Source organism: Triturus cristatus, chromosome 6 (assembly GCF_964204655.1).
Source record: "Triturus cristatus chromosome 6, aTriCri1.1, whole genome shotgun sequence".
NCBI classification, from domain to species: domain Eukaryota; kingdom Metazoa; phylum Chordata; class Amphibia; order Caudata; family Salamandridae; genus Triturus; species Triturus cristatus.
In genome coordinates this window covers 1,432,561,116-1,432,589,045 of record NC_140589.1, presented here as the reverse complement: position 1 = coordinate 1,432,589,045, position 27,930 = coordinate 1,432,561,116, and the positions used below count along the sequence as shown (strand labels likewise).

Sequence of the window (27,930 nt, the reverse complement as noted above, 5' to 3'; positions counted from 1 at the left end):
TATAATTCTGTGTAGTATGTCATTGTACTGTTTTTTCTATTCAAGTACAGTCATCGTAATAACATTGTTTAACGAAATTTCTGACTTAAATTTGATTTCCTTCTTTGGAGAAAACGGTGTACGAATTTTATTTGGGTTCTTGGCTCACATGAATTTAACTAGATAAACATTTAAAACTCTTCTGAGTCTGTGGTTATTTAAAGAGATTTTATTCTATGTCAATTTTTGCCTACAATAGTTAACTAAAAGGTCCATTGACCATAGAAAAGTACATTTGGTTGGAAAAGTTTGGTAAGAAATGATAAGGTAAAATTCATCTTACAGGTATTAATACAAAAAATTGACCCCAGCGGTACCTTACTAGCATATGTGAATGAGTGTTTAATGGGCCAAGGTGAGTATGTGGTTTGTGAGTATCTCTAGCTAGTAACCCGCTGGATCAGGGGAAGAGGTTCTTGGAGGGTGAGGAGCTAGATTGAGGAGTGTGTTCATAATTACATGAGGTTTGGGAATGGGGAAGATGCAGGAAGGGTGTAGGTTGTGGTGGTGTGATGAGATTGGGGAGTGGTGAGGTCATCTGAGATAGGAGAGCGTACGGGGATATATTTTATGTGCAGTCAGTGGAAGGGGTGGTTGAGCACCGTTGATATGTAGACGCAGAGAGCGGGGAAGTGGCACTCAAAAGTGAGGAGGTTTTGCTTTGAGGCTTGGGGATTAGGATGTTTAGGTTTTTGTGTATGGATAATTCACTGTCAAATTTTTGGGATGGGGATATGTTGAGTTTGGATTCGTGTGGGATGTTGAAGGTGTTGGTTAAATGCAGGTGCTGTAAGAAGTTTTTTCTCCATATAGGAGGTTTATTGGTTTAGAAGATGAAGTCAGTTCAGAGGCCTGCATGTATTAAACTGTGGTAAATGTTGGTTATAAGTATTTCTGGGTTTTCTCTGAGAATCTTGTGTTTGTAGTTTTTTGCAGCATGTTTGGTGAAATTTTATGTGGTAGGAATTGGGACCATGTCTTTCAAAGGAGGTGCTGTGTGAGGCCATAGTAGTGTGAGAGGGGGATAGTTTTAGAATAGAGAGGGAAGGTAGTAGGGTAGGAGCAGCCGAGTGAGATGGTGGTACTTGTGTGAGCTAGGGACTTTGTTTTGTTAGGAAGAGGGAGAGTTTGACACCTACTTTATAGGGGATGACTTTAGAAAGCCGGTTTAGTGTAGTCATTGATCTGGTGGGGTGTGGATGTGACAGAATTCAGGGCAGTGGAGTGGCAGGCATCGAGCTTGGATGGCAGGTATTACATATCTGGGCCAGTTTGGAAGGCAGTAGTTCGGTGGCTCATGAAGGATTAGCTTTTAAAGGCGGTCGCCATTAATACATTAGCCACTAGGTGGAGATTCAGATCTCTGGAAAGGGTGTAGCCCTCTTTTCTAGAGGAGGACTAGTATGGTCTAAGATCAAAGTCCTTTGTTTGTTTTTGGGAAACGTTTGTGGCGGGTCAGGGAGAAGATGGCTGCCTTTGGGATAAGACAGCAAGTGGCAAAGGAGGGGCAGTAAAACCCAAGATAGTCGTCATCTCGGGACACAGAAATCTTGTTCGTAGGAAATTCAGGCAGTGTCAGGGAAACCCAGAGAATAGGTGATTGCAGGTGGGATGAGGGACATGCACAGAGCTCCCAAGTGTATGTAGTCTGTTGAGTGCAAAAATCATTAACCATGTGGGCATGTGAGTTCGTGGGGGACTCTGGATCACTGTTAGTCCCCTTATGGCCATGATTTCCTGCGGTACCTCTAGCTTGAATGTCACTTCTCCAGCCAAGGTAAGACGTGTGTGTGTGTGGGAGGCAACTCTGCAGGGGCAGGTCAGAGCAAAGTCAGGAGCCAGACACCCCAGCACCAATTTTGGCAGTAGATCTGTAGGCAGTGGACAGCGGCCCCAGACAGCAGAGGACCCTAAGGCATCTGGCGCTTGATATGGAATGCAGGGGAACTATGTGGGACCGTGACTTCAGGTCAGTCTTCTCTTCCTTGTCTGCTTTTCGGTTGGGTTATACCTGCAGGCCAGAGTAGTGGAGCCCTGTGGTTGGAACCCATGAGGCCTTAGTCATCTCAATGTCCTCCATTGGTTCAGACCAGAGGCAGCATTGCAATTCAGAAACCCACTTTGATCCCCTCCGCCAGGGCAGCAGGAGCCACTTACATGATAATTCAGGATTCAGAAACTACGAGGTCTTAGTCATCTCTGGGTCCTCTCATCGGTTCGGACAAGAGGCGGCAAGAGGATTCAGAAACACACTTTGATCCACTTCGCCAGTGTAGCTGGGCAGCAGGAGTCACTTACTCAACAATTCAGGAATCTGGATAGGGTATCTCTGCTGTCTTTTTGCACACCCTTATCTTTGTTTGGTTCTGGTGTTTTCAGATTGTGAATGGCCAGGGCATATAAAGGGGATTCGCACAGATTGTGATCCTGGCCCTCAGGAGCTCGTAGAGAGTGCTCCTGTTCCATCGGCCATCTGTCCTTGATCTTCAATTGTTGAGGGAATCAGCAAAGTAACCCCTTACAAGAGGTCACTCAAGAGTAACTACATATTATTGTGAGGTATAGAATGAACTGGGGAAGGTAACCTACTCCTAGTAATATTGAAGTACTGGAGCCCATTAATTGTTCATACATTGGTGATATGGCCTCATTCAGAGATGATAATGTGAGAAAGGAACCAGATATGTGAGCATGAAGTGTAAGTAGGTCTTTGACTAACTGAAGGGTCATTTGGGGAACCTGCTAAAGGAGATGCTTTCTGACAGGCGTAGGCAAGAGGAGCTGGATTTGACAACGACCCAAAGGACTGAAATGTTTTTGGGGTGCCGAAGGTTGAATATTTCTTCACTGATCAATTACCCTACAGTTTGATACATGTGGTGAACCGAGGCCACAATCTTCTAAAAATGGAATATTGCAGCTGAAAAAACATCTACGACCTTGGTACAAGAATTCAGTCTGAGGGAATACAGTTGTTCTTACTATTGATGTTGTCAGACAGACACATTGTTGTCTTTTTGTATTTTTCCTTACTGGGAAGATGATAAATGCAGTTTCCCAAGTGGCCACATAAGCATTTAATTTCCTGCCGGTGAATGCAGTAGGCTGCAGTACATGTGACAGCTGAAAGAGACCACGAGCATCACAACCACCATCTCCATTGGTGTGTGCAGTGCAAAAACATTTTTAAATGTCCAATCATTTGCTCTTGAAAAGTATTCGGTTTACACGCCAGGTTTATTGGGTAAGCGTTAGTGACTGTGGCCTGGGTTCTACCAAACCAAATTACTATTCCATGACCTGGTATCTAAACCTGAAGGCAAAAGCATCATCTAAAGATAGAGATGTATTATCACACATAAAACACAAATGTAATACTGCTACTCACACACTCTTAACATTCATGCAAAAAGCAAAGTAAAAGGTTCAAGAGTTAAAGTCATATTCATTTGTGACAAATGGAGTAAGAGTTACCGATACTACATCTTGAAAATACAAGTCCACATATGTATTCCAATATTGCAGTATTAAGAGTTTGCAAAGCCTTTGCATATTCCTTTACAGAAAACAAAACACAGCTTACAGCAGAATGCAATGCTTTTGCTTTCCCCTTAACCCCCACTTACCAATGGCAGCACCCCCTTGTTTCTTTTCCTCTAGAATTGCTGCAAGATCTTTGGAATTCACTTTTGGTTGCCTGCACAAAGGTTGCTCCTGTTCTGGGCTCTTTAACTTCGATAGCTGATTGGGCTTTTTAATTTTTTGACTGTACTGTCTTGCCATCAAAAATACTTTATTTTTTGTTTTGTCAACAAAGCCCGAACCCAGGTCGTCACCGTCTACATCCGAATTGGAAAGAATAATGCTAGCGGACTTGTAGGGGCTTTCAGCCAATGTCATCTCGCCTGCTAACGTGGGCCTGTGAAGACTCACAAATAAATCCTCCTTAGCAACACGTCCTTCTCCAAACCTCATGTTGGCCCCACTGAGTCGGGCTACCTTGTTTTTTGTTATTCTAGGTGTTTCAGGCAATGAAAGCGTAGACAACGAATATTCAACTTCTTTGCTCAGTTCTGGAGTGCTTCCAGCATGCATTCTTTCTTGAACATCATCTCTGTTCACAGGGAAGGACGCAAGAAGTCGATCTTTGTTCTTCTCTTCATTCTTTTTTATGTAATTTTCAAGATCATTCCAAATTTCATCCACTTCCTCAGAAAGCTTATCTGCTGCAGACTTGTGCGAGTGTGAGTCAGAGTTCGATGAGCTATCAACCAAATTCATATAGTCATTTTCCAGGGGAACACGGTGATCCAATGTCTCGTCGTCACTGAACTGGAGGCTTTCTTCTGAAACGAATCGTTGAAAATTGTCATAGCATGGGTCTGCTTCTCGTCCCATGAAACTGCTCCTTTTAGAGCAATTAGGAGCATGCCAATTGAAATCCATGACTGGTTGATCTAAGAGGCCTATTGTGTCATAAATACCTTCTTCTATTCTGAGCTCATGGGAACTGGAAGTGTGTATGTCTCCTCGTAACATGTCTCTGCTGTTTCCAAGGAGACCAGATGTTTCTAGGACTGATTGCTTCTCACTGCTGGGCACTCCCCGTGTGTTACTTTTGTTATTACTTTGATGAAGAGAGTTTCTCGATGTGTGGGGAAGCACCTCATTCTCCCTGTGAACGAGCCCCATCAGTTTCAAATCTTCATAACTGATATTATCATAGACGTGTTCAATGTCATCAATGGTTAGCTCTTCTGATGACTCAGCAAATGTGTGTGTGTTGCCCGCTTCAGTCCTAGAGCTGTAGTTTATGACGTGTCTTTGTGAAATCAACTGATTGCGATCATTGGCTCTGCTTCTGAAGCCATTATGTCCAGTATTACTTTCACCAACACTGCTAGCCCGCCTGACAACTCTTCGGTAGGAGCTGGAGATCTCACTTTGTTGCATCAGTCCCATGTGCCAGCTGCAAGGGCGACTGGAAGTGCTGCGCTCGTCATGCACCCTGGTGGAGTCCATGTTAGCAGCCAAAGCAGAGGGTAGGAACATTTGATAATAATCCTCATCGTCCTCCTGCTCCTGAGGAGACCGTCGGCTAGGAAACAAGGCTTGCCTGATCTGGTGATCTGTCCAGATGTTCCTCCCAGTGTTTGTACTTCCCAGAATATTCATGATCACCGAGTTGGTCTGTGTTGCGTTCACCTGTCGAGACGGCTGACCTACAGAACTGGAATTTGCTTTGGAAGAATCTTCATCCGATGGTTCCTTGAAAATCTGAAAAAGCATAGACACATGCCTGAGAATGGGTGAATAGCATCACATGAACCATAAACATTAATGTTAAAACCAATGTGTGTATAAAACAACTCTATTTTGCATTGTTGAGGGTGCTTTGTGCCTCTGCTGTGACATGGATAGTCCTGAGAATGTACTTGCTGTGAAAAAGCTCAGACTTCCAGCTTTTTCAAACCAAAACACAAGGTCCTAGGATGCTGATACAAACAGTCGAGGTAGCCATCGCCTTAGAAAAAGCACAATCATAATTATCGCTTGCTTAGTCTATACCACTCACACAGGCAGTAAGATCAGTGAACAGATTGGAAGCTTTAATCCTCAATGGCCGGATTCATAAAGCCATTTGCACACCTAAATTGCCTCTTGGTATGCAGCAGGCTTGCATTCCAAGTGTAAATGTAGATTTTTTATTCACAAAATGTAAATTAACAGCTACATACTATTTACCTATGTAATATTACTTCTGTATCACATTGAGAGAATATTCTCACTGGGGTCAGCAGTGAACGCTTCAGTACAGAGATGCATTGAAAAGTTGAGAAACACCTACAAACATGCGATAATGTGGGTATTCTAATACTGCTTCATTACACATTCCCACCATGTCAAAAGGGGCAAATCTATATTCAGGGAGGGAATGACAATGGAACACCACCAAATCTGTCGGGGAACAGGTGTTAAGGAGTTTCTACAATAGAAAAATATTTCCCAGTGGGTTAAAAAATGGAAGGGTTCTGAAGTTGAATTGAACTTTTGTAGTATATTTACTTACATTTATACATGCATAAATGGCAACGTATATGAAAAACTGAGAATTCACAAAAGAAGTCCATACCTATTCCTGAAATCTACAACTGTTGCAGATTCCCAAGAGAAATTTTGGAATCCTTTGCGAATTCTAGGGCAGTCACAAATGTATTCCAAAAGCAGGAAGAATCCCCAGGTACTACATTTCAGACTATTTTTGTGGATCAACTCCAAGTTCAAACAAGTCTTCAACACATGATATATTAAAGTTTGAGTGCCAATTAAAAATTATAATATTAAGCTCCTATCCATCACATACCTGACCCTGGCAGGTGCTGAGATTAATACTTCTTCGCTTCTCTACATTTTCAGAGGCTTGGCTATTGAGTCTTTTGCGGCCACCTTTTGCCTTCTGCTGGGAATTCTGATGCACGCACTTTAAATGAATAAATGCAATGAATTATGTTCCACAACCAATTTTGTACAAAAGTAAAATCACTGGGAAAACACATTTTGTGGTGCAGTTTATGAATTCAGAGTGCACTATGTATTTCACATTAGACCAGTTGAGCCTTGTTTTACCCTCCGTGCAGGAGCAGCAAGTACAATATAGCAGTATATCCAGCCAATTGATGAGTGCTATAACAGTTGTTAAAGGCCCTGAAACTGAGTTACAGTCTGAGCCGAAGGCGAGAGCCTATAACAAGGGAAAGGGCCTTTAACAACAGTTATAGGCAGAAGGGCTATAATGCCAATGGAACATTCCACACACTGGAGTAGAACATCCTACATTAAAAAGGAAGAAACAAACAAACATTGGAATTTTTGGGGCATAAGGCCTGTACAGCCATTTTTAGCCCTGCGCCACTCTATAGTCTTCAATGCAGCTGTAAACATTCCACTGTTCTAATTTAGCTTTTAGGAAAGCTGAATCCGTTAACAGCCGTCTTATCTTCCTGGATGACCATTTACAGGGCAAAAGAGTATAGTGCTATTTAAGATGAAAAAGTTACTCACCTGGGAAGTAGAGTCCATAGTTTTAGTCCTTCAATTCCTCCATTTAAAACATGTGGCTCGCAATGTGCCTAAATGAAATGTAACTTTACCGAATACTACATTTTGGTCTCTTGCCCTTGTACCCACTTGACTACCTGTATGCATCCATTGTACGAATCTCCTTCAGTTTAGAGCTACGGGCGGTTTGAGAGGTGGATGGTGTTTGGGTGCTCAAATGAGTGGGGGACTTAAAAGTGCAGCGGAGAACTGCCTGCCAAAAGGTATTTCAGTACAGAATTTCTGCTTAGGAGCAGTAGATAAGCATGAGGTGGTAGCCTTCCAGATTACAGGTATGTATGCACCATGGTTTTAATAGAAGAGTAAAGCAATTTTATTTCTGGTAGAATGAAACTTGATGTAGAAACAGAATATGAGCTCACCAGCTCTTTACGGTGTGACTAACTGCTTGTTTAACGGGATACATTTGGTGTGGGATCAGAATCCTCTACCAACAATGCCATTTAATACAATCAGGTGCCATGTTGTGGCCACTTGTGGTGACATAGCTAGCTACAATGACTTTAGTGCACTGCACACAGAGACCCTGCATGGTTCCAGATTTAACTACAAGTGGGCAAATCAGAGAATTAATTGGCAGAGCTGAGCTAGTGGATTGACTGAGCTCTAAGAGCCAAAGCATGAGCCTGCAAAAAATATCATGAAAATCCTGAAAAAACATTATGGAAATCACATATTTTTTATTAAATTGATGTGTTTTCTTAGTAAGTAAATTACATGAATTGAAATTACAAAAGTTGTGCCAACTCAAATGTATCTGTTTTATTAGTAATTGAACAGCAAGTGAAAACACATTTTCTAGGATTCTCAATCCCATATGCTTAAGGGTTAAAGCAAAACTACAAGTCCCGGAACGCAATGTGTAGTTTGGTTACAGCCAAGACAAGCCAAAGGTATCAACCATGACACGGACCCTCGTGACTGCTGTGGCTCTTTGAGCATTATCCTTTGTTTTCGGGCCTAGCTCTGACTTTTAGTAGGTTCTAATTTACTAATGTGTGTGGTTAGAGGTCTAATTCTCAGCCCACTAAAGTTTGAGTGCAGCAAACAAAGGCTTACCGGTTTGCAGGGCACTCGAATGTTCCTTTGTCCACTATTAGCTATGCCAATCTGCTCCATCTCCTCTCTACCTACATAAATGCCTGTGTACAAAAGTTCAGAAGGCAGTAAATCACTGACTTCCTTCACTGCTCATCAGTACAGTTTGCTTTAAGCATTAGGGAAGTAGGTCTTCTCTGTACATATATGTGAAAAGAAAGGCTTTGAAATGACTTGTCTCATGTTCAAATGTCACCAAGTTGGTCTCTGTGACAGGTGTAAGAGCTCCCAATTCGGTAACAAGTGTTCCCTTCTTATATACTAATTGAACACCTGAGCGCATACATATGGAGGTGTCAGTGCCTTGTTGCGCATGAGGTATCACAATTCTCATCCCCTATGCCCTTACCCATTGCTGCCCCAGTCTTAAACACCTATAGTCAGATCCCACATTATTTTACCAGCATACAAACTGAAAAGGAAACATCTTGAATGTAGCCAAAGTTGGAACTACAGAAGGTTAAATACATGTGAACTCTGTAGATCAGAGCAGGAGAGACAGCTAATGACCCTATCGGGACAAAAAAGTATCTCGCATGGTGACGGACGTGTACCTCTGCCCCAAGTGCCCCAGCTACAACTATTTTCGTATCACTGGTGCTGATATTTGGTTGACATAGGCCTGTCTTATTGGTTGCAGTCTTTTTGGACCAGGAGGAACACCCAAAGAGCTACCCTCATAGTCATGAGAGGCTACCTCCTTTAACAGGAGTTTAGTAGCAGAAGTGCGGTGGTGGCAATGACGTAAAGACATATGGCAAGACTCCATTTTCTGTATTATTGCAAAATCATCAACATGTCTGCCTTTGACCCATATGATGTCTGTCCTTATTTTTCTAAGAACCTGTGAAAGTGTCAAGTCACTTACATATAGATCAACTTTCAGTTGCTTTCCTAGATGTGGGACTGTTGCTACAACTGTTGCAATCACATCAGAGACAATGCCAAGCAATGCATTTGTCCCACTACAAAATGAGAACTATGAAGTATCAACTACATTAGTGACACTCGTTGATGTGTTGCTCGATGACTGGTTTGACTCTCTGTTAATGTTTAAGCCACCAAATGCAGTACTCTCACCATCATGAAGTACTTTTGAACTGCAACCAATTGCAGGTCCATCTAATATGTGAGATGATGACTACAAGCAAGTATTAACTAGTTTTGATAATGACCACAGTTATGCTGCATGTAAACCTGATGATGTCGACATGTCCTCAGATGAGGATTGAAAAGAACTTATTTGACCACAGAGACTGGGTCATGAAACTGAAGATTTTTTAACTGACGTTTTTGTTTTTGTTTATTAGAGCTGCATAATTGAATTTGCATATTCAGTATCATGCCTTTTCTGTTTAATTGCCAACATGCATCCCTCTTAAGTGACATGTTTTTATAATAATGTCTTTTTATAATACTTCTCACATCTCTTAATGTTTAATTATTTGAAATACGCAAGGCTCAACAAAACAAATTCATGCACAAACGTATTGCATTTATTCTGGCTATTTTTATGTAATCCTACTTTCATAAAGGTATATTTATTTATACTCCTTTTATTTATCAGATATTATGAAACTAGTGGAATCTTATATTTTTATGTTCTGAGAGCATGGATTTCCCTAAATTGCAATTACATAAATCCCCAAACATCTTTCCGCCCATATGACGTCACAATTCAGAAGTATAAGCAGGGGATGACTTATAGGCATATGGCCCAACTCCATTTTAAGTTGGCAGAGGCTACATTTTCTGTATTTTTGCAAAATCATCAACACGTCTACCTTTGACGCAGATACAGTCTGTCCTTATCTTTCCAAGAACTTGTGAAAATGTCAAATCACTCCGATATAGACATCAACAAAATACACCTGATGTAACATCAGTCTTGAACAACTTACTTGTTATCTAGAATTCAAGGTCAAATAAGAACAACAGCCAAAACAGTGTAGTCTGAATTTTATTTTTACCAATTTATTTATTTATTTTTTTAAAGAGTTTTATATAGCGCAAACTAGGCCCGAGACATCGGGTATCAGAGCACTTAACATAAGCACAAGTTTCGTTACATGAGGACACAGTTCTTTTTGTTAAGCAAGGGGAGATTAAGTGATTTGCCCAGAATCATAGGATGTTGAGCGTCGTTGCAGAGACTCGAACCCGGTTCCCCAGCTTCGAGGTCGACCGCTCTAGCCGTAAGGCTACATCCTCTAATGCGTCTTACAACTAACATCTTGATGCGCATTGGTTCAAACATTCCTAAGGTGATGTTGAAAATTCCATCTAAGATATGATATACTATAAAAGGACTGCAATTGACCACTTGTCGGGAGATGCCCTTTGCACCAGATCATCACGAGCAAGATACTGCCAGAAGAAGATTCTGCCTGTAAGAGATGCTGCTGTATGGCACTGTCGACTGAAAGCTGATATCAAGTCCGAGAGGAGCTGATGCGCCGAATGTTTGCCTTTCGTAGGGAAAACGGCCTCTTTGATGCCTGATAATTATAGTGTTTTCCTGTAATCATGTATGCAGTATAGAACGTGGTGGACCCAGTACTATTACATCAAAATAGTGTAATGTTATATCAAAGAAAAGAATACAATAACCAACGCTCGCTCTCTCTCCATACCATGAGGGTGAATGCTGTATATTCCATTTTCTTTTCCAGCAAACCACTGGTTTCTCAGGCACCTTGTTCACTGCGAAGCGTAACCTCGGTAGTCCGCAGCGGGCATGAATTTTCACTATGTAGCCAGTATTTTTGAGTTGATTACCACGTCTACCTGACTTCACGAATCATCACGGTTTAGCTGTTAGTCACTTTGATTCAACTTTAGCTATTCGGGATTATGAGCCGCGCGCCTTTTTATTTTATAGCCCCTAGCGAGCAGGCCTCAATTCACTGTCGCACTGCTCAATTTTACATTCTGCACATTTCCCCGTCTGGCAGAGGCAGAGTGAATAATCCTGCATGCCGTTTCACTCGAAGCAGAGTCACCGCTCGATGCGGCCACCCTTTTAGTATTTTGCACATGTAAATGGTTTTCTTAGAGAATGAGTTGGTTTTAATTAGGCGTGTGTTCCGTGTAATTGGTCAGCTTCATCATGCACTGTACCATGAGCACTCCCAGTAGCCACTGCTCGATGCAGCCACCTGTTTTCAGTATTTTGAATATGTAAACGATTTTCCTCCGAGAATGAGTTGGTTTGAAATAGGCGTATGATCCGTATGATTGGTCAGCTTCACCAGGCACTGTACCACACCATTGAATTTGGATGCTCAGAGAATGAGTTGGTTCTTTTTATGTTTAAAACGTTTTTATTGAGACAAAACAAACCATGGGGGAGGGGGATAGGAGGGCAGGATACATGGAATACAGTCAAAGAAAAAGGGGTGCAACTCCAGAGGGTTGGCAATAGGTAGCGCGGTGGGTCAGGGGGAAAAACACAGTAAATGAAAGCTAGAAATACAAGCTGTGAAGTCCCCGCACGCGTATCCGACACCCCAAATCTAAGCAATAAAACCCCCCCCCCTCAACACCTCAATAGAACACAATCCCCCATCCCCCAGCCTCCCAGTAACGAAACAACAACCCTCCCCCCCCCCCCCCCCGTCCTATGGTCCCGCATCAGAGTAATCCTAACCAGGAAGCCCCGCACCCCCCCCCCCTCCCCGGGGGGTCCCCGTCTCACATGTAAGCTAGTCCGCCGGGGTCACCGGCGGCGTCAGCCTGAGAAGTCTAAGATACCTCGGGCAGGTGAGCTCCCGGAATTCAGTGGACAGCAGCGCTAGAAAGGGTTGCCATAGCTCTTCAAATTGGTCTATCTCCCCCGCAACCGTAAGCGACAGCTTCTCCATCCCCAGCACATGCCAGAGCCTATGCAACCAACCGGTGATGGAGGGGACGGTGGTTGTGCGCCAGTGGATTAGAATGTTCTGAACCGCAGACCCCAGCGCGATTGCGATCTGCCTACCCCTACGGGACTTCAGTGGGTACATTAGGTCATTGGGGAGGCCCAACAGGACATACGCCGGGAGTCGCGGCAGCTCTATCCCAAAGTGCTTATCCACCTCGTCCAAGACTTCCTTCCAGTAGGCGGTCAGCACTGGGCAATCCCAAAGAATGTGTGTAAGGGTACCGTCCTGCCCGCAGCTCCTCCAGCACCCCCTGTCAGTGTGTTTATGCATTTCATACAGTCTCTCCGGGGTGTAGTACCAGTATGTGGACACCTTAGTAAAGGTCTCCGTAAGGCCCGTGTGATATGCAGAGTGCCGCGCCCGATACGCAATTTTGTCCCATTCCTTGTGGCTGAGTGTCCTACCCAATTCCCTGTGCCAACGCTCCCTCCCCGGGTTGTAATAGTGAAACGGCGGGGGTTGTAGGTATTTGTACAGATCGGTGATCAGTTTAGCGTCGGAGGTCCGAGTAGCCAACCACCTCTCATACGGTGTAATTGGACGGGCGGCGGTGGCACGCACCTGGGGCTGGAGGGCCCAATGCCGAACTTGCATGTAGCGCAATCTGTCCAGCTCCGTCAGGCCGAACTCCTGGCGGAGTTGCTGAAAAGGAACCACTCCTTCCGGGCCATAGATCTGGAAGAGTGCCCTGCAGCCCGCCTGCACCCAGTGGGAGAAAACCCCCGGCTCCATCCCTGGGGAGAAGTCCAGGTTGCCCGCAATGGGCGTGAGCGGCGAAGGGAAGGTGGTAAGGCCCCGGGCCTCACAGACCGCGTCCCACACACGCAGGGGGACCCGCGTTACAAAGGAAGCATAAAGATTAGGGGGGCGATGCGCGCGGCGCAGGAATGGAACCTCTTGTAAGGTGCGGCCCGCCACTGCCTGGTCTTGGAAGAGCCAATGTTTGTCGGACTCCCACCTGCTCCACTCCACCAGATAGCGGAGCTGTGCCGCCCGAAAGTACTTACGGAGGTCCGGAATGCCGAGACCCCCCGCTTCCGGAGCAAGCGTGGAGAGGACCCTCTTCATGCGTGGCCTGCGGCCCTGCCAGACAAAGCGGGAGATGTCAGCCTGCATTTGTCGTATCCAGCCCACCGGGGGTTGGAGCGGAAGGGCCCGGAAAAGATATAGTATCTGGGGCAACACCGTCATCTTGACCGCCGCGATTCGCCCCAGCCAGGACAGCAGGCCTTTGTTCCAGCGGCCAAGCTCGTCCTTGATCTTCCTGCTGAGGGAGGCATAATTGGCCGTAACCATCTCCGGTAATGTAGGCGCCAGCAGAATCCCCAGATACGGCACCGTGGACGAGGACCACTGCATGGGGAAGAGCCGCTGAAGATCCCTCCTGGTTTCCGCAGCCAGGGACACGTCTAATGCCATCGACTTGCTCATATTCATTTTGAAGCCGGCCACCCCCGCAAAGGCGTCCAGCTCTCGAAGGCAAGCAGGCAGCGACCTCCTAGGGTCGTCCAAAGTCAGCAGGACATCGTCCGCGTAGAGACTGACGGTGTGGACGTACTGGCCCATCCGGACCCCGACAGCATCCGGATTATTACGAACCCTCTGAGCAAACGGCTCCATGTAGAGGGCAAACAAGAGCGGCGAAAGAGGGCAGCCCTGCCGCGTGCCGCGCTCGATGGCAAAGCCACCGGAGCTACACCCGTTGACCCGCACCGACGCTGAAGGATGCTTATAGCAGTTAAAGACCATGGTGCGGAACTTATCGCCGATTCCCAGTTTCTTGAGGACCAGCTAAAGATACGGCCAGTGAACTCTGTCGAAGGCCTTCTCCGCATCAACGGACAGCAACATCCGCTCCCCCGAGATCCTTGAGGCCTTCTCCAGAACATGCGTCACCCTCTTGGTGTTGTCAACCGTCTGTCTGCCGGGCACAAAACCAGCCTGGTCCGCCTCCACCAGGTCGGGGAGGTGTGGACTCAGCCTGGACGCGAGAATCCCCGTGTACAACTTGAGGTCGACATTTAAAAGCGAGATGGGTCGGTACGAGCCGCAGAGGGCCCGGTCCTTCCCAGGTTTCGGGATTACCGCGACCGTCGCCCTCAGGAGATCCGGAGGGATGGCTCCCGGTTCGAATAAAGAGTTAAAGAGCCGAGTAAGGACAGGGGCCACGGCCGTGCAAAAAGTCTTGTAAAATAGCGACGTGTACCCGTCCGGGCCCGGGGCCTTGCCATGTTTCAGCCGCGCGATAGCTGAAATCACTTCCTCAACATGGATGTCCCGCTCCAGATGGTCAGCCTGAGCCGGATCCAGTACCGGGAGGGTCACCGACTCCAAATAGCTGTCGGCATCCCGTGGCGGGGAGGGCTCCTCAGCATACAGCGCCTCATAGAAGCCGCGGAAAGACTCCGCTACCTCTGCGTCCCCGGAGACAGCCCCCCCCGTCCGCGCCCACCAATTCTTTCACAACGCTGCGCTGTTGCGCGACCCGGAGCCGGTGTGCTAGGAGCTTGCCACATCTGTCCCCCCCAGTGTAGTAGGCATGTTTCAAGCGTAGGGCGGCGTACTCCGCCCTGTCAAGATCCAGAGCCGACAGGAGCTTCCTCGCTGCCTTCAACTGCCTCCACACCCTCGGCGCCCCCGTACGGCGGTGGACCTGCTCAAGCTCCCGGACTTGAGCTGTCAGCTCATCCCTCTTCAGTTGCCGCTCCTTATTCTCAGCTGCAGAGATAGAGATGAATTCCCCCCGTAGGACGGCCTTCAATGCCGCCCACTGTGTCGCCTGCGAGGTGTCAGTGTTGCCATTGTGGGTGAGATAGTCCTGTATGACCTCCCCGATGCGTTGCACCACCGACCTTTTGTGTAGAAGTGTATCCCGGAGGCGCCACACCCCCCGAGAGGGGGAGGCCGCCGGCCACTGGAAAACGCCGGTGACCGGGGAGTGATCAGACAGGGTCAGGACCCCGATGTCCGCCGCCGTGGCAGCGGCACGCATCGGTCCACTCACCAGGAGGTAGTCCAGCCGTGAGTAGGTTCGGTGTGCGTGCGAGAAGTAAGAGTAGTCCCTATCCGTGGGGTGCATGGAGCGCCAGAGGTCGTGCAGATCCATTTCCGCAATCCGGGCCCTCCCAGCCTGGGACAGTTCCCCCGTCTGCGGGAAGCGCTGCGCCGATCTGTCCATCACAGAGTCAAAGACAATGTTGAGATCTCCCCCCAAGATAATGTGGCGGTCGGGGGAAGCAGTGACATCCACCAGCGCGGAATCTAGGAAGCGCTCTTGGTGATCGTTTGGGCTATAAACGGAGCCGACCGTAAATGCTATGCCTCCCAGGCGCATGCGATACGCAAGGAGCCTCCCCTTCTGTTCAGCACACTTATGCAACACCTCCCCCAGAAAGGAACTCGCTAGGAGAATGGCTACCCCCGCCGTCTTGTTCGCTGCCGAGGAAAAGAACTGGGTAGGGAACTTAGCAGAGCGCATCCTATGGCAATCTCGGGGCAATAAGTGTGTCTCCTGCAAAAGGCAAATGTCCGCCTGCGTCCCCTCCAGCAACGACAGGATCGCTCTGCGCTTCACCGGGTTGTTCAGACCCTGAACATTAAGGGTCACTACCTTTAGGCCCGGCATTCCTCGCGGGGGTCAGGAGCGCCATGCAATGGGCAGGGAATTAGCGGGTGGGGCGCGCGGGGCCGCAGCGCAGGACAAGCCAAAACAAAGCGGGCATAGACAACATCGGACGGGACCTTCCCAACCCCAAAACAACCCCCTCCCCCACCCAAAACACAACCCTGGCAACTAGCCACCCACAAACTCAAACACCCCATAGTCTCAGTCAAGCCCCAAAACGGGCAAGTCCGTAGAAAAGAGCGAAGTGGACGTCCAGCCACTCACCTCCAACCGCTCCCCCCAACCCCCCCGCCCCGTACCAAGCATGTAAAGAAGCTAAAGACATCTCCCCCCGGAGTGTGTGTTAGGCCGTCAAGGCCACGCTAGAGGAGCCGGTCGAGTCCCCTGCCGCCGCCCTCAGGGCGTCGGCCATGTCCGCTCTGATGGTAGGGGAGTCCGGGCGCCCCACACTGGTCGCTGAGCGCCGCCTCGTTGACCTCCGCCGGTTCCGTCTCTCCGAGGACCTCCACGACGGCGTAGCTCCCTCCTCCTCCGCCGCCGTGAGCCCCAGGACACCACAGATGTCTTGCAAGGAGCGTAGCTGGTGTAACACTCCGTTCCAGCGAAAAATCAGGCGGAAGGGATGACCCCAGGAGTACGGCGTCTCATGCTCGCGCAAAAAGTCAGTGGCAATCCTAAAGGACCTGCGTTTCTGCAGAGTGATGGCGGAGAGGTCCTGGTAAAGCGCCACCGGCCGATCCCGGAAAGTCAGGGGCTGTTTCCTGCGGGCTTCAGCCATGATGCGTTCCTTTAGTGGAAAGTCGGGCAGGAAGGCCAGAATGTCCGGTGGAGGTGCCGATGACTGGCGCTGCCGGCCAACCCTATGCGCCCTGTCAATGCTGATGGGAAAGTCCGCAGCTTCCCCCAGGATCTATCGGAACAGGGCCCGCAGGTAGCTCCCCAGATCGGACCCCTCGTCCGCAGTCGGCACGCCACGCACTCGGATGTTGTTCCTCCGGGATCTGTTCTCAAGGTCCTCGGAGTGGGCCTGGAGCTCCACACACTGTTCCCGGAGGCGAAGAACATCCTGCTGGAGGTGGACTATCTCCTCCGCTCGCTGTTGGCCCTCCGTCTCCACCGCTTCCACACGCTCGCCAAGGCCCTCCACCTCCCTGCGTACTTCTCGGACCTCGCTAGCCACCTCCCGCTTCAGTGTCTGGAAGTCCTCCCTGAGGGAGCTGAACAGTTCCTCCATAAAGGCCCTCGTGACGGGTGGCTCCCCTCCAGTCACATCCGCCGGAGCCCGGGAGGGCCCCGGTGAGGGCTGCGTCCTGTCCCGCAAGTGCTGGGCCCTGCCAAGCATGTCCGGCAGGGTACGGTCCCCTTTCTTCGGGCCTCCTCTTCCAGACATCGCTAGCTCCGCAGTCGGGCACCGATCCAGGCGCTCCAGGGATGCTCAGCCGGCGGCTAGCACTCGACCTGGGTATCCCCCACGAGCGAAGTCGCTGCGTCACAGGTGACAAAATGGCGGCCCAGTCCGGTCACCGTCAGCCGCAAGAGCTTGTGTGAGACAACCAAGGGGGCCGCAGCAGAGGGGTCTCATCAGCACATCCCTCCGGTAATCAGCCCAGCAGCAGCGGGAGTCACTTGCATCCAGCAGCCAGGACTCCGGCGAAGGCTGCCACCACTGCTCCTTCGGGGACAAAATGGCGGCCGGGCGGAGCAGGCCAAAACGACCAGGCCCAACGACACCACCGGAGCCCCCGAGGCACCCCACAGTAAAATAAGTTCCACCACCGGCCCCCGTCTGTCACGCACAGGGGCTCAGATGGTCCAACCCCATCAGGGGGTCCGCTGTACCTCGGCTAGTGGTTAGGGCCTCCGCAGTGCGAGGTGTCGCCGTCACCAGTCTGAGTGCCAGGGCACCCGTCCCAAGCCTTCCACGCCGTCGGGTCCCTTCCCGCAAGGCTCCTTCAGTCACCGTCGAACGGCGGGCCAGATCCCCTCCTGATCGCAACTTTCAGCACCAGGCCCAGCCGAGGCGCCCGGACAGCTCTCCAATGCGCTCCGCCCCTCGGGCTCGCCGTCGTCGTTCCTTGGTCTCGATCGAACTTTTTGGGGGGTTCCCCCGAGGCGATCCGAACCAAAACAGCACCAATGTGCACCCCTGATGCTCTGCCACGCTCCTCTCCCGCGCTGAGCCTCAGCGGGGGGAGAAAAGCATAAGAAAAGGGCTCTAGCTTGGCCGGGCCGGAGGAGCTACGGGAGGAAGCGTCTGCTCACCCCGCCATCTTGGCCATGCCCCCAGTTGGTTCTTTTTAAACAGGCGTTGTTACCTTGTAAATTGTCAGCTTCACCATGCACTGTCCCACACCATTGTATCTAGTTGATTAACCTGAGCCCTGGCACTGATTGTCCCTTTCCCCTCGTTCCCTTTAGACTAATTAAACCCATTTATTGGAAGTTACTCGTGATTTCTTTCACTTTGGGACCGATGACTTGACCACGGCTTGTCTAAGCAGCATTTACACTGCGTATGAAGGATTAATACGGACTTCTTTCCCTCGTTCGGAGTAAGTTTTCCTTTGTTCTATCATGGCCTCTCCAACGCAGTAACGTTTGATTATTTAAGGCCATTTTTTGACAGACACCTTATCTCTACAGGTGTTCATCACTCTCTGCCACCACGTTCGGAGCCTTTTGAAGTCCCACCGTCCCTTGACGAAACGTTGTACCTACTAGGTTTTCCCCTATCAGATACGGTAACTATAGTGACTTACCCGTGCTTTTTTGTTCTCGTCCTTGATTAAAGTGTTGGACCTGACGAACACCTCATTTTATCCCTAGGTGCCCCTCTGCACTTCACTTTCACTTTTGTCCTGAGGAAGACCCCGTCAGTAAGGATTAGAACGAACCTACATGGTTTCAGGGGTCGAAACGTCGACACATCATCAATGCCAGTATCATAAACAATGCAGGACGCACTGTGATTTTTTTTACTGTATATGGCTATGTAAACAATTGATTTCTTTCTGATATGGACTATACTATGAATGTGTGGCATTGAATAACATGCCCGACAATTTAATTGCGATTCGTTTGAATATTATGTGTCACTTGCTTCACTCAAGTCACTTTTCCTCCCCCACCCAGTTGGGCACACCAACGATACATTTTAATGTTTTCTATAAATTGCTTCTTTAAAAAATTTACGTCAGATGCTTAGTGTGATTAAATAACAGTTTACTGCTATTTAACCATTCCATTGTATTCTTTTTCTTTGATATAACATTACACTATTTTGATCTAATAGTACTGGGACCACCACGTTCTATACTGTTCTACACCCAGGTCCAAGTGATTTTGGGTATACCCTTCTTTATAACGTAAACAGGTATGCAGTTTGCTTATTCTTCCCAAGAACATCTCGATGCAAGTTATTCTACTCCATGCTTGCCTAGCGTAGCGCATAGAAGTAGATTTTAGGGTGTTAGGTTTTAAGAATACATTTTAACTATGGGAGGAATGTTCTTTTTATTCTTGTTGCTTGCAAAATGCATTTGTGTTTTAATTGTGTTCTGTGTGGTTATTTTAGATATGCTGAGCAACAGGGTGCACCTGTTGAAAAAAACATGCTTCTTAGTTCGAGTGTCTTATTCTTAACGCAGTCTATGTGTGCGGTTTTGAGAAGAATGAAAGAGGTTTGTTTCTAATCACCACAGTGTTCCAGGATCCCTGTTTAGGGACTGTTAGTAACCCAAAAGTATTGACACCACTTCAACTATGTATTGGGTGTGGTTCTGCAGGGCTAAAGAAACCAGTCTATCACATTCAAGCATTGGTGCATTGAACTAAGTTTACTTGTGTCACCTATGGGTGTGAAAACAAATCTCATAGAGCTAAAAGACTCCGTTTACACAACACCAGCATACAGTGTTATGATCAGTAGGAGTGAACAAGCCTTTTACATGGGTTATCAGAGTGAGGTCTACAGGCTTACTCATGTAAAGTTCTGCTGCTCTGTGCTTAACTCACTCTTGGCCTATATCAAGTTAATATGTAGTGCTGTGCAGTGAGTGTGTTGTATTCATGTGCTGGGTGTATGTGTGCCTTTGAATGGTTTAACACATGGAAGATTCTGGGTTCCATTTTGGGAGAACAAGGGCTGACTGGAGGAGCAGGAGGAGGTAGAGGAATTCCCCTACACAGATTTGTGGATTACTGCATTCCTGTGAGCTGCATAGGACACACACTGGAGGAAGGATAGTCAAGCTCTTCAGTACACTTCAAAGGTCGCTCTTTGATTCAGAGAGATCACTGGAAATGGGCATGGGCATACCTCAGGATGGAGATGGGGCTAATAAAAGAATCATGGGGTAACCTTTTGATGCACATATCATTGTGACGGACATCCAGGTGTGAACCTTTAGTCAATCCCATGGGCTATGTTGTCGGGCTACCAGATTTGAAGCTGCTCCTGCTGTGACAGACTGCTTTCTCGAGGAAGGGCAGGGCACAGGAGTGGGCTCTTCAAAAGGAAGCAGACCTCCCAACGCAAACTTCAAAGACTCTGATCCTAAATCACATTTGGTGTTTGTAAATGAACTATAAGAAGGCCTCCAATACTGTCAACTGTCAGGCACCCTGTGAGGAGGAGAAGGTCTGCAAGACTTCTGCTTTTGGCCACTGCTGGAGACCAAGGCAGACCAGTCTCCCAGGGATCCTGGTGAGTGGGTCAGAGATGCGAGGTGTGAGGAGATGGCTGCTGCACTGATCGGGTCATCGCCCATGTGAAGGTTCAAGTCAGTGATTGTGTATGCCAGAGGGAGTCGTCATGAAGTTAACCTTGGTCAGCATCACTGCCGTGCCTATAGGGCTGTAGACCATGTGGGGAGGAAAGTCAGTGACCCCGCACGCCAGATGGGGCAGCGGTGAAGATTACTGCTGTGCCAATCAGGCCGTAGCCCATGTGCAGAGTGTGGTCGGTGACTACATATGCCAGGTGGGGCCACCAAAAGGACAAGGACTGTTGTCCAGTACAAGCCGTCATCATGAGGAGAAGCCGCTATGTTGATGTGTGTGGGCCGGAGCCCCAAGTGAAGATCAGAACCAGAACAATGCCCCTTACCCCCCACGCTCCCACCCCCACCTCACCAGTCCCCACTTGGGAAGTATCAGAGAATCCTAACTTCTCACTGAAAGAGTTGCCATGATTCAGAGCTTCTGCCCCGGTCAAGCCATGAGTGTGACTCACCAACAGCAGCCGCTCCCCACTAAGACTTTGGTTTCACCATCCTAGCAAGAGTGGTTAAGACTGACTGCAGGGCTGGAATGCCCCTGAGAAAGCTTGTTCTGCTACACAGCACTTCGGGCACTGCAACAATTTAGACTTTTGTCAGACTTGGTGTGGGAATCCTGAGACACTGACCATTAGTGGGGCCTAACCTAAATGTCGTCTATAGTGAATGGGGTGGGGTATAACCTCTACAGCTAGTGCGAGGGAAGCACGATTTAGGGACAAGCCGATTGAACACTAGAGCCCTGACCTCAGTGGGCTGTGTGTATTGCTAGTGTAAGCTGTATTTCACTTTGTGATCCTATATAAATACTACTTTTGTCATAAAGGACAGTATTTGACTGGACAATCATTTATTGCAGCTACTGAACTTACTTTGAGTTGTAAGCCTAAATTCAACCCCCTATAGCTACTCTATTCCCAAGAAGCTTTGGACTGCTCGACCCGTGCTACCACAGAGTCAAATGCTGAAGGGGTACTTGGCCCAGTTGCTCAGGACCCAAAGTAGGTCAGGCCCAGGGACATCGGGTGTTAAAGGCCTCATCTTCCCCGGTTGGGCCCAGTATTTCCTCCTTGCCCAGTGGCCCTCTGAAACTGGTTGTTTTTCTTAAAAATGTACATCAAAAAGCAATGTAATGTGTTTCTAAAGCACGCAGCACACCTGCATGTGTCAGAAAAAGCAGTGCACATACTTTGCCCCAAGATTTACTTTGAGATCCCTGACCAACAATGTAATAGACACAAACTTGTTACCATTACTGGTTTTTCTATTTGGCATTATATTAGACATCATAATTGTGGGCTTCAATTGTGCTATGTGGCAAGCATTTCATAGGGCCGATGTAGATATTTGATTTTAATAACCTTTAAGGAGGAATGCACAACCTTGTGCGAACCAATCACCAGATAGGACAATGGTGTTTATTTCATTAATACGATAAAGAGCCCCCTTCTCTCAGTTCTGTTTAGCTTAAAGAGAGCTAAGTGGCTAGGTTAATCTCGTCTCTAGAAAGGTGTTGTGATGGCTACGTTTGTTTATGTGCCACAGACCATGGCTCTGCATCATAAGTTCAAATACTGCTAAAACAGTTTAAATAGCACATGAAAATTAACACAATAACCAGGGTCTAACATCTAAAAAGAAATGCACTCTGGTACAGCAGAGACCCTCCTCTGCTGCACTCAGACTTGGAGAATGATGTAAATGGATGCAAAGATATAGTAGTAGCTCTGCTTGTATTTGCTTTGGGAGTATCTGAGAACCTAGAGCTAAACGAGAGGCAGGCAAGTGGTTCGAGCCAGACTCGAGCCTTTAAAGCTTGCCCTGTTCTAGCTTGGTTATGCTCCACTATCCTTTCAATGGAAAGAAAATTATCTGATGCTGGGGTCTCTAACCTTTTACCTAGCGAGAGCTACTTCTGATCAGTGCAACTCATTGTGAGCTACTGAAGGCTAAGCAACTCGTGCATTACCAGACACTCCAAACCTTGCTTTATTGACTTTAAGCCTAATGTCCATAAAGCTAGATACTATGGTTTGAAAAAATATACTTTGACTAGGGCCACTATGACAGGGCTGCCACGTGTGTCAGTGAGAGTGTGGTCTTTGGGGATGTATGAACATGCGTGCGTATGAATAGCATATGTATGTATGGGTGACAGAGCCTGTGTGGTTAAGAATTTTGACACGCAACATCCTGTCACCATATATGACACTGTTCACTGTTACAGGTATTACACAAACAAGTTTTTTTATTTAAATGGGAGACATTTAAAGTGCAGAAACATGCTCTGCAAAAATGTTCATAGTATGAAACATTTTTCTACACTTTAAATTTCTCCCACTTAAAATAAAGGCTAAATTTTTCAGTTGTAAATATGGCACCATGTCTATCAGCCACTGGGAGCAATATTTCTGCTGTGTGCAAGGGTGACACTCTGACATGGGAGAAAATTAAACTGAAAAGTTAACTTTGTGTTTATCTGGATTCCATAAAACTCATCATTTAGATTTTCTACAATTTCCAAGTGTCACATTTACAAACAGCAGGCATCTTGCTCCCAATGGCCTGTCGACAAGGTGTCATATTTATAACAGAAAATACAGTCATTTGTTTAATTAAGATTTAATATTTCATATATTAGTATATGTATCAATATGGCACAGTGTCTACTGGCTGCTGGGAGCAAGAGGCCTGCTGTTTGAGAAATAGAAATGAAGAGTTATCTTAATCATTAGGGTTGCTTTTCATTTTCTTTTTCTCCCATGTAAAATCATTCAGAGACATAATTTGGAACGCACACTCCAATACTGAGTTCACAAGCACTTTTATTTAAATGTTAAATACCTCAGTGCTTCAGTTCTTCATTCTCTGTGCCCCAGCCTGGGTCATAAACATGATTGAGCACTGCTTATTTTTAGGCCCTGCCATCTGCAGCCTTAATGATAATAATGTAAAATAAACACAGCCTTCCCATACCTTTTAAAGGAAAACGTAGCCCTGTGCTTATTTAAACATGAACTAAAGGCTGCAAGCTACTCTGAAGGCATCTGTGAGCTACTGGTAGAGTGTGATCGGCTGGTTGGAGACATCTGATCTAATACGATTTGTGAATACACCCCTCATTTTCCCGTCATTACTGAACAATATACTTATGGCAATGACATCAATGAGGGGCGCCCTCAGAGGCATAAAGGCAGCATTCTACATACCCCAACCTGCGTGCGCATTCCAACCCTACTCCAAGTTCAACACCCCATGTACACAATTTTTTGTCATACATTGCATTGACTGTTTAAGCATAACCAATGCCACACCATGCAAATGTATACTAGATGTATTCATTGTGGGTTAAGGCTGCATCATAAGTAACCTTAGCTTAAAGTACCATACTGAAGACAGATTTTGATGCCTCACTGATGGATTAAAACTATATTGATGTCCAGTGACACACATCACCTAATGACGTTACACACTGTAGAAAAGATGCAACAATTGCTTATATGTTTGTTTACTAAATGCCAATAAAAAGATTTACTAAAAAAAATAAAAAAAATAAAAAAAATTACTGAACAATATGCTCTCCGAAAGAATCTATAACATTCTCTTCTATACACCCACTCACCAATTGTTTAATTCCTTGACTGTATGCATGTTTACATTTTGAGCTGAGTCACAGGACTTGTCGATTAACTATTTCATGAAATGTTATTGTCCTCAACGAACCATGTAAACCACTGGTATCTGATGAAGCTACACTTGTGGATCTGAGCTGAAGACTAGGGTAGAATGTAGGAAAAAGGCAGGCATTAATGTGCAACGACATGGGGGAAATAATCTGATGTACTCTCTTGAGCACCTTCTGTATCTTTTCCGAGGTATTCTTGACAGCCTCTGTGATGAAGTTGGAAGCACCTACAATTCAACTCCATACAGAATGGCAGAAAATAGGATTCTAAAATGGTTGCCATGCACAAGCGCATTTGAGATTACGGTTGACTTCATACAAGGGATTTGCCTATGTAGACCCCCACTCACTAACCAAGAAAATTTCACACAAGACACTCTCTGACCCAACCACCAAATGGCAGAATTGTGCAAAGCATGTGAATCTATAAGTGATTTCATGGTGCAAAAAATCCTATTAGCATTTGTTCTCTTAAATTCACTAAATAGAGCCATGTATGACCGCTCACTCGCCCTGTTTGGTTCATTTTCCTGCTTCATATTCTCAATAAACTTAAAATGCATACCAACACCAGTAGTTAATTACTGCAACTTAATCTTTCAGATTTGCTGAGCCAATCTCAGCATTCCATCATGGTGCAGATAAAAATATCTTTCTTCTGTGGATGTGGTGCCCTGAACTGAACACACGGATCCAGAGTAGGCTCAATTCAATACACCCAGTGCAATATTTCATCTTTTTCCAGCAGCTTTGCATGTTTGTATTAATGACCTTACTTAAATCCTAGGTATGGAAGCCCTTGCTACCTCGCTTAGATGAAATCAGTTATAAGAAGCTGGCTGCTGTTTCTGCGAGACTAGTTGGGTAGCCCCCAGAAATGACACATATTTAAGTTATCCAAGTTGCTTGAATAAATATTGTGGACGATTCGGACTTCCCACCTGGGTTGATGAGATAGCAAAAATGTTTTGTTGTTTGGATATTGCTCTTGAAAGAAATCAGTTTTTGGTTTTATCCTGAACTGTGAGAAACTGGGATCGGCTCAGACATGGATGGGCATTCTATGATGTCCTTTCACTCCCAGCTATGGAGAGTTACTGTTCTTGTTCACTTTCCTGTATTGCTGTGTTTCAACTAGGTGATGAGAGGCAGACCTAAGTTGATTGTGGACCATTACTGCCATTCTGAAACTGATATTTGCGGTTTTGCTACAGACACCTTCAGCCGTCTTGTCGCAGACAGCACTCCATACCAAAATACAGAGTGTGCTTTGGCCAGCCCCTTGCTCATGACTCTCCACAGTGCCTGCAGCCATTGCCTCTACTAATGCTGGATGCTTTTAAAACTGCGCTCGCATTGGCAAAGCCAATAACAGTGACGTGGCATGACACAACACAGCAACCATCTTGAAAGTATAGCAGATCACATAAAAATATTCATACATCAGCAACAGGGATAACACAGCACTCGGAGTGGGGCAGTAAACACATAATTTAAGCAAGCTTACCTGTTCAGACTCTTCCTCATCATCAGCATCTGTCTGTTCAGATGCACCAAGTTGGTGAGTTTCCTCTAAGTCACTGCTGTAGGTAGGTTCCAGGGATTCTCTGGACTGGTTCACCCTCTGGTTGTGCTGCAAAGCACTCTTCCGAATTCCAGAGCCCAGAAGGGCTTCAGTGGATGCCAGCTTTCCAGCCTGTGAAAGCAGAGCACCCTCCATGCTAATTCTCTAAACAAGAGTAAATTGAATGGATTAGAATGTCATTTTATAAGCAGAAGACTACATTCCACACAAGCTTTTCTTTATGGTTAGGTAACTTCAGCAAAATATACAACAGTTCAATCCTTATCAATCACTATCATTATTCAAAAAGCACAGTCCATGCTGGTGTAATATGGTTACAAAACAGAGTTGTTTGGTCTTGCTTCAAAAAGAACCACAGATCCTCATTTCTTTATTAATACCATAGGAAAGTGCCCCATTTAGACATAGTCACCCCCATTTTTTCCCTGGTATTTGATGCAACTTTGACTGAAATGAACTTCCTGCTACTCAGGTTCCCAGCGCCAGTGTTCTTTCCCAAAAACAAGGTTACAGTGCAGTTGTTCCACAATTGGCAAGCCCTTTAGCACTACTGTAACACCATATTAAATGGTACCCCTGGAACCTAGGGCATGGGTACTATATAGGGTCCCTGAAGGCTGCAGAATGCATTGTGCCTCACTAAGGGACCCACCAACAAACTCATGCAGATTGCCACTGCAGGCTGTGTGAAATGGTGCAGACAAACGTGAAAACGTGACATGGCACAAACCCTGTGTGCCATGCCCACTGACACTGCATGCAATATTTGTATGTCACCCCTACAGCAGGTCTTACAGCCCTAAGGCAGGGTGAATTATATTACATGCGAGGACACATCTACATGAACAGATATGCCCCGGTGGTGCCTAGTCCAATTTCTAGATAGTACTAGTGAATAGGGAAGCCATCTTGAGTACATGTACTGGGCACTGGTTATTACAAGTTCCCCAGCTACATGATGGCTTCACTGAAACCTATGGTGTTTGGTATCAAACACCTAGTCTTAATAAATCCATACTGATGCCAGGAGTGAATTTATTAAGACATGCACCCAGAGGGCACCTTGGAGGCACACCCTGAAAACCTACCAATCTCTAGTGTGCTGGCTGGTATCGACCAGCCTGCCATCACATGCGTGTTTCTGACCCACTGAAGGTGAGAGTCCACACTCTCGGAGGTCAGAAACGATGCCTGCTTTAGCCGGAGGTGTTGTCACCTCCTCCAAGCAGAATGGCTAGTAATCAGCATATCAAGGCAAGAGGCTTCAAAGGCCTCTGCCACCTTTGATATGCGACCCCGGCTTCCCCAGACAGGGGAAAGGACACCCCCTGACCAGGGCCGATTTTGCCCCTGGACAGGTGGGAACATTAGCTAGTCAGGAGGCCTGTTCACTATCAGGCTAGTTACACCCCTAAAGTGGGCTACCTGAACTGAACCCACAAAATAGAATTCAGTCATCTTGGTTTTTGGTGAAATTAGATACATTGGGTCAGGGTTATGTCCATTACCCACAGGAAGTGGTCATGTAGGGGGTGTAGGCACCCCAAAGGTACGTAGCCCATTGGCTACTACCATACACTCCTCCTCATGCCCCTAAATTAAGTATTTAGGTGGCATCCCTGACACCAGGAACTCAGAATCGACAGACACAAGAAGAAGACAAAGAAGAGCGAAGAAACGAGAACTGAGGACCAGCTGCAGACATTTTAGTGCCATACACTGCCTACCTGCACCTGTCCAGACTATCACAACAAACCGACTCGTCCTGCCACTGTGCATCTGCCAAGAACCCCGGTGGGCAGCCAGCACTTCGCAAATTGCCAGCAAATCTCCCTTTGAGTAGGGAAGCTACTCCCCTGCAACTTGCAGGCACCAAACAGTAAAGTCCGGTCCACCGATCTACTGCCTGTATCCTCCCCCCCCTCCGGTTCCACCGATGCAGCAGTCACCCAGGAAGAGGTCTCCGTGCTCCAGAAGGTAAGATCCATCTCCCCATCAGGTGAGAAGATGCCAGAACCAACCGGAACCGCAGAGCACCAATACCAGGGATACCGGACACCTTGCAGGAACCAAAGCCT

General features: G+C 46.9%; 1 protein-coding gene across 5 annotated transcripts in view; it reads right to left on the bottom strand.

Moving 5' to 3' along the window:
- Window positions 1–27,930, bottom strand: part of PLEKHG1 (pleckstrin homology and RhoGEF domain containing G1) — a 260,178-nt gene that overhangs the window by 12,491 nt on the left and 219,757 nt on the right. For all 5 annotated transcript variants that reach the window (XM_085612486.1, XM_085612487.1, XM_085612485.1 and 2 more), the window contains 3 exons: window positions 25,775–25,996; window positions 6,404–6,520; window positions 3,666–5,316 (listed from right to left, as the gene is read on the bottom strand). In XM_085612486.1, the coding sequence (XP_085468612.1) occupies window positions 3,666–5,316; window positions 6,404–6,520; window positions 25,775–25,996 (1,990 nt within the window). The remainder of the gene's footprint in view (window positions 1–3,665; window positions 5,317–6,403; window positions 6,521–25,774; window positions 25,997–27,930) is intronic.